Source organism: Salvelinus alpinus, chromosome 10 (assembly GCF_045679555.1).
Source record: "Salvelinus alpinus chromosome 10, SLU_Salpinus.1, whole genome shotgun sequence".
In the NCBI taxonomy this organism is placed as follows: Eukaryota; Metazoa; Chordata; class Actinopteri; order Salmoniformes; family Salmonidae; genus Salvelinus; species Salvelinus alpinus.
The window spans coordinates 82,664,973-82,672,769 of NC_092095.1; the positions used below are offsets into that span (position 1 = coordinate 82,664,973).

A 7,797-nucleotide genomic window follows, 5' to 3' on the forward strand; every position below is an offset into this window, starting at 1 on the left:
AGGGACCAGGGTTTAGTTATCAGGCTCTAACAGCAGGGACCAGGGTTTAGTTATCAGGCTCTAACACCAGGGACCAGGGTTTAGTTACCAGGCTCTAACACCAGGGACCAGGGTTTAGTTATCAGGCTCTAACAGCAGGGACCAGGGTTTAGTTACCAGGCTCTAACAGCAGGGACCAGGGTTTAGTTATCAGGCTCTAACAACAGGGACCAGGGTTTAGTTACCAGGCTCTAACAGCAGGGACCAGGGTTTAGTTATCAGACTCTAACAGCAGGGACCAGGGTTTAGTTACCAGGCTCTAACAGCAGGGACCAGGGTTTAGTTACCAGACACTAACAGCAGGGACCAGGGTTTAGTTATCAGGCTCTAACACCAAGGACCAGGGTTTAGTTATCAGGCTCTAACACCAAGGACCAGGGTTTAGTTTGAAAGACACCTCTGTTCCAGGCTCAACAGAACATAGTCATAATAAATCATAGAACAGACTAAATGGGGCAGTTTAGAGACACACACACACACACACACACAGACACACGCAGACGCACACGCACACGCACACACACACACACACACACACACACACACACACACACACACACACACACACACACAGAGGACCCATAATGTGTCTCATCACACACAGTGTTTCTCACCTATGAAGAGGTACCACTCAGGGTCTAGGTCAGCCTGGTTGCCAGACAGCCTCTCATCACACACAGTGTTTCTCACCTATGAAGAGGTACCACTCAGGGTCGAGGTCAGCCTGGTTGGCCAGACAGCCTCTCATCACACACAGTGTTTCTCACCTATGAAGAGGTACCACTCAGGGTCGAGGTCAGCCTGGTTGGCCAGACAGCCTCTCATCACACACAGTGTTTCTCACCTATGAAGAGGTTCCACTCAGGGTCGAGGTCAGCCTGGTTGGCCAGACAGCCTCTCATCACACACAGTGTTTCTCACCTATGAAGAGGTACCACTCAGGGTCGAGGTCAGCCTGGTTGGCCAGACAGCCTCTCATCACACACAGTGTTTCTCACCTATGAAGAGGTTCCACTCAGGGTCGAGGTCAGCCTGGTTGGCCAGACAGCCTCTCATCACGTTATGGCAGTAGTTATGACAGGGCTTCAGCCCAGGCAGGCCCCTGCAGTACGGACAGTACAGCATCTTAGTCAGGGCCCTGATGCAGGCGGGGGCCACATTCACCTGGGGGAGAGAGAAACACATTGGAGATTAATTACTTATGTTGCCTTGTCATGTCTACCAGGCTAGAGGATCACCTGTCGTACAGGATCTGGGTTAAGGATAGTACCAGGCTAGAGGATCACCTGTCGTACAGGATCTGGGTTAAGGATAGTACCAGGCTAGAGGATCACCTCTCATACAGGATCTGGGTTAAGGATAGTACCAGGCTAGAGGATCACCTGTCATACAGGATCTGGGTTAAGGATAGTACCAGGCTAGAGGATCACCTGTCATACAGGATCTGGGTTAAGGATAGTACCAGGCTAGAGGATCACCTGTCATACAGGATCTGGGTTAAGGATAGTACCACGCTAGAGGATCACCTGTTGTACATGATCTGGGTTAAGGGTAATACCAGGCTAGAGGATCACCTCTCATACAGAATCTGGGTTAATGATAGTACCAGGCTAGAGGATCACCTCTCATACAGGATCTGGGTTAAGGATAGTACCAGGCTAGAGGATCACCTCTCATACAGGATATGGGTTAAGGATAGTACCAGGCTAGAGGATCACCTGTCATAAAGGATCTGGGTTAAGGATAGTACCAGGCTAGAGGATCACCTCTCATACAGGATCTGGGTTAAGGATAGTACCAGGCTAGAGGATCACCTCTCATACAGGATCTGGGTTAAGGATAGTACCAGGCTAGAGGATCACCTCTCATACAGGATCTGGGTTAAGGATAGTACCAGGCTAGAGGATCACCTCTCATACAGGATCTGGGTTAAAGATAGTACCAGGCTAGAGGATCACCTCTCATACAGGATCTGGGTTAAGGATAGTACCAGGCTAGAGGATCACCTCTCATACAGGATCTAGGTTAAGGATAGTACCAGGCTAGAGGATCACCTCTCATACAGGATCTAGGTTAAGGATAGTACCAGGCTAGAGGATCACCTCTCATACAGGATTTGGGTTAAGGATAGTACCAGGCTAGAGGATCACCTCTCATACAGGATCTGGGTTAAGGATAGTACCAGGCTAGAGGATCACCTCTCATACAGGATCTAGGTTAAGGATAGTACCAGGCTAGAGGATCACCTCTCATACAGGATCTGGGTTAAGGATAGTACCAGGCTAGAGGATCACCTCTCATACAGGATCTGGGTTAAGGATAGTACCAGGCTAGAGGATCACCTCTCATACAGGATCTGGGTTTAGGTTAGTACCAGGCTAGAGGATCACCTCTCATACAGGATCTGGGTTAAGGATAGTACCAGGCTAGAGGATCACCTGTCATACAGGATCTGGGTTAAGGATAGTACCAGGCTAGAGGATCACCTCTCATACAGGATCTGGGTTAAGGATAGTACCAGGCTAGAGGATCACCGGTCATACAGGATCTCGGTTAAGGATAGTACCAGGCTAGAGGATCACCTCTCGTCGCCTGGGAGATGGGCTGAAGGCTGAGGTCAGAGGGGAGAGAGGTAGTCATGGTGAGGTGAAGACCAGGGCCTGGGAGATGGGCTGAAGGCTGAGGTCAAAGGGGAGAGGGGAGAGGGGAGAGGTAGTCATGGTGAGGTGAAGACCAGGGCCTGGGAGATGGGCTGAAGGCTGAGGTCAGAGGGGAGAGGGGTAGTCATTGTGAGGACCAAGGGACTGATTCAAACAGCACCAGCCAGAACTGAGGAGGAGGGATACCCAAGCTGACAGAACTGAGGAGGAGGGATATCCAAGCTGACAGAACTGAGGAGGAGGGATATCCAAGCTGACAGAACTGAGGAGGAGGGATATCCAAGCTGACAGAACTGAGGAGGAGGGATATCCAAGCTGACAAAACTGAGGAGGAGAGATATCCAAGCTGACAGAGGTGACTCCTCAGAGAAACTAGTTCCCTAACAACAATAACACGTAACAGTAGCCAGACTCTCACGCTCCACTGATCCTGCTGCAGATAGAGATACAAGACTCAGACACCTCTATATATCTCTCAGAGAGGAACAGACTTCTGTTAGTTAGAGATACAAGACTCAGACACCACTATATATCTATCAGAGAGGAACAGACTTCAGTTAGATAGAGATACAAGACTCAGACACCTCTATATATCTATCAGAGAGGAACAGACTTCAGTTAGATAGAGATACAAGACTCAGACACCTCTATATATCTATCAGAGAGGAACAGACTTCAGTTAGATAGAGATACAAGACTCAGACACCTCTATATATCTCTCAGAGAGGAACAGACTTCAGTTAGATAGAGATACAAGACTCAGACACCTCTATATATCTATCAGAGAGGAACAGACTTATGTGGAGTACAGTTAGATAGAGATACAAGACTCAGACACCTCTATATATCTATCAGAGAGAAACAGACTTCTGTTAGTAGAGATACAAGACTCAGACACCTCTATATATCTCTCAGAGAGGAACATACTTCTGTGGAGTACAGTTAGATAGAGATACAAGACTCAGACACCTCTATATATCTATCAGAGAGGAACAGACTTCTGTGGAGTACAGTTAGATAGAGATACAAGACTCAGACACCTCTATATATCTATCAGAGAGGAACAGACTTCAGTTAGATAGAGATACAAGACTCAGACACCTCTATATATCTATCAGAGAGGAACAGACTTCAGTTAGATAGAGATACAAGACTCAGACACCTCTATATATCTCTCAGAGAGGAACAGACTTCAGTTAGATAGAGATACAAGACTCAGACACCTCTATATATCTATCAGAGAGGAACAGACTTCTGTGGAGTACAGTTAGATAGAGATACAAGACTCAGACACCTCTATATATCTATCAGAGAGAAACAGACTTCTGTTAGTAGAGATACAAGACTCAGACACCTCTATATATCTCTCAGAGAGGAACATACTTCTGTGGAGTACAGTTAGATAGAGATACAAGACTCAGACACCTCTATATATCTATCAGAGAGGAACAGACTTCTGTGGAGTACAGTTAGATAGAGATACAAGACTCAGACACCTCTATATATCTCTCAGAGAGGAACAGACTTCTGTGGAGGACAGTTAGATAGAGATACAAGACTCAGACAACTCTATATACCTCTCAGAGAGGAACAGACTTCTGTGGAGTACAGTTAGATAGAGATACAAGACTCAGACACCTCTATATATCTCTCAGAGAGAAACAGACGTCTGTGGAGTACAGTTAGATAGAGATACAAGACTCAGACACCTCTATATATCTCTCAGAGAGATACAGACTTCTGTTATATAGAGATACAAGACTCAGACACCTCTATATATCTCTCAGAGAGGAACAGACTTCTGTTAGATAGAGATACAAGACTCAGACACCTCTACATATCTATCAGAGAGGAACATACTTCAGTTAGATAGAGATACAAGACTCAGACACCTCTATATATCTCTCAGAGAGAAACAGACTTATGTTAGATAGAGATACAAGACTCAGACACCTCTATATATCTCTCAGAGAGGAACATACTTCAGTGGAGGACAGTTGCACCATAGCAACATCAGCTCTGACACTACATTTAGCTGCAGTCTTGTATCAGTTCTGTTGGTTTCTCTGTTTCTCTTTGATTTTTAAATCAGGTACCTTGTCTCCCTCCTCTCCCTCCACCGCCCCTGGTTAAGTAAAGCTGTGTGTGTGTGTGTGTGTGTATATGTATGTGTGTGTGTGTGTGTCTGTGTGTGTGTGTGTGTGTGTTCAGAGTGTTAGCCTACTGGTGCAGCAGTAGCAGCAGCTGGCCTGGAGCTGCTGTCAGAGAAGGGATCAAACACCTCCGCTCTGACACGTACACGGGTTTCAGTGACATCAGAGTGTCTCATGAAGGCTTTGAAGACAGAACGCTGCTGTTTTCATCACTAGATGTCACCGTTCAGGTCTGTGTGTGTGTGTGTGTGTGTGTGTGTGTGTGTGTGTGTGTGTGTGTGTGTGTGTGTGTGTGTGTGTGTGTGTGTGTGTGTGTGTGTGTGTGTGTGTGTGTGTGTGTGTGTGTGTGATAGATGCAGGTAGATGTCTTGTCTCAGATCTAGATGGCATAACCCCACCCACGTTCCACCAATCTGTTTTGATCAACAGGAACGGGATACAAATCGGTGATTTGAGGAAAAAAACAGATTCATTTAGTGGCAGAAAACAGGCAAGAAAATATATAATCTGTTTCCCTCCTTTCAAGAAAAGAGATGACTTGCCAAAATCATCTGATTTCACTCACTTGTCAATTCTATTCCCTATATAGTGCACTACTTTAGACCAGGGCCCTATAGAACCCTATTCCCGAAATAGTGCACTACTTTAGACCAGGGCCCTATATAACCCTATTCCCTATATAGTGCACTCCTTTAGACCAGGGCCCTATATAACCCTATTCCCTATATAGTGCACTCCTTTAGACCAGGGCCAGAAGGTGTCATTTGAGATCCAGTCCAGAGCTCTGAGTACATCCTCCCAGTCATCTGCACAAACCAGGATCTGTCAGACTGGATCAGCCCTTTCCTCCTTAGATATTTCATTATAAATACATACTGAATTATAAATACATACTGAATTATAAATACATACTGAATTAAACATTAGAGGGAAATATTGTGCAGCTGACTCACAGCACAACCTCGACAGCGTCGTCGGACTAATAAGTCCCAATGAACAAAGCCCTTCACACCTCAACATGACACGTCTCTATATTAAGATATGCACAGCAGTTGGTTGAGATGCTCCAACAGTAGGAGCTGCATGAGACGTCTCTATATTAAGATATGCACAGCAGTTGGTTGAGTTGCTCCAACAGTAGGAGCTGCATGAGACGTCTCCATATTAAGATATGCACAGCAGTTGGTTGAGATGCTCCAACAGTAGGAGCTGCATGAGACGTCTCTATATTAAGATATGCACAGCAGTTGGTTGAGTTGCTCCAACAGAAGGAGCTGCATGAGACGTCTCTATATTAAGATATGCACAGCAGTTGGTTGAGTTGCTCCAACAGAAGGAGCTGCATGAGACGTCTCTATATTAAGAAATGCACAGCAGTTGGTTGAGTTGCTCCAACAGAAGGAGCTGCATGAGACGTCTCTATATTAAGATATGCACAGCAGTTGGTTGAGTTGCTCCAACAGAAGGAGCTGCATGAGACGTCTCCATATTAAGATATGCACAGCAGTTGGTTGAGTTGCTCCAACAGTAGGAGCTGCATGAGACGTCTCTATGTTAAGATATGCACAGCAGTTGGTTGAGTTGCTCCAACAATAGGAGCTGCATGAGACGTCTCCATATTAAGATATGCACAGCAGTTGGTTGAGTTGCTCCAACAGTAGGAGCTGCATGAGACGTCTCTATATTAAGATATGCACAGCAGTTGGTTGAGTTGCTCCAACAGTAGGAGCTGCATGAGACGTCTCCATATTAAGATATGCACAGCAGTTGGTTGAGGTGCTCCAACAGTAGGAGCTGCATGAGACGTCTCCATATTAAGATATGCACAGCAGTTGGTTGAGTTGCTCCAACAGTAGGAGCTGCATGAGACGTCTCCATATTAAGATATGCACAGCAGTTGGTTGAGATGCTCCAACAGTAGGAGCTGCATGAGACGTCTCTATATTAAGATATGCACAGCAGTTGGTTGAGATGCTCCAACAGTAGGAGCTGCATGAGACGTCTCTATGTTAAGATATGCACAGCAGTTGGTTGAGTTGCTCCAACAATAGGAGCTGCATGAGACGTCTCCATATTAAGATATGCACAGCAGTTGGTTGAGTTGCTCCAACAGTAGGAGCTGCATGAGACGTCTCTATATTAAGATATGCACAGCAGTTGGTTGAGTTGCTCCAACAGTAGGAGCTGCATGAGACGTCTCTATATTAAGATATGCACAGCAGTTGGTTGAGTTGCTCCAACAGAAGGAGCTGCATGAGACGTCTCTATATTAAGATATGCACAGCAGTTGGTTGAGTTGCTCCAACAGTAGGAGCTGCATGAGACGTCTCTATATTAAGATATGCATAGCAGTTGGTTGAGTTGCTCCAACAGAAGGAGCTGCATGAGACGTCTCCATATTAAGATATGCACAGCAGTTGGTTGAGTTGCTCCAACAGTAGGAGCTGCATGAGACGTCTCTATATATTAAGATATGCACAGCAGTTGGTTGAGATGCTCCAACAGTAGGAGCTGTGTTTGGCCAATAATCAGCACTAGAATATAAACAGTCACTAGCTGACACCACAGTACGCAATAAAATCAGACATTTCATTTGGTGAGTGGGCCCAGGGTACATTATCAAAGAAACAATCAGGTTTTTCATGGTGAGAACTGAGTACTGTACCTCATACACAGTACAACACAGCCAGCTAATACAGGTGGTATTGTACCTCATACACAGTACAACACAGCCAGCTAATACAGGTGGTATTGTACCTCATATTGTACCTCATACTCTGACAGTGTAACAGGAAGTAATTAACCTGAGGGTATCAGGTAGTCCACTCTGACAGGGTAACAGGAAGTAATTACCGGAGGGTCAACCAGAGGGATACACAGTGTTAACAGGAAGTAATTAACCTGAGGGTCAACCAGAGGGATACACAGTGTTAACAGGAAGTAAT

General features: G+C 45.7%; 1 protein-coding gene across 1 annotated transcript in view; it reads right to left on the bottom strand.

The window, feature by feature from the left end:
- Nucleotides 1-7,797, bottom strand: part of gpc6a (glypican 6a) — a 441,936-nt gene that overhangs the window by 184,616 nt on the left and 249,523 nt on the right. The window contains exon 4 of the mRNA XM_071331027.1: nucleotides 1,038-1,203. Coding sequence (XP_071187128.1) covers nucleotides 1,038-1,203 — 166 coding nt within the window. The remainder of the gene's footprint in view (nucleotides 1-1,037; nucleotides 1,204-7,797) is intronic.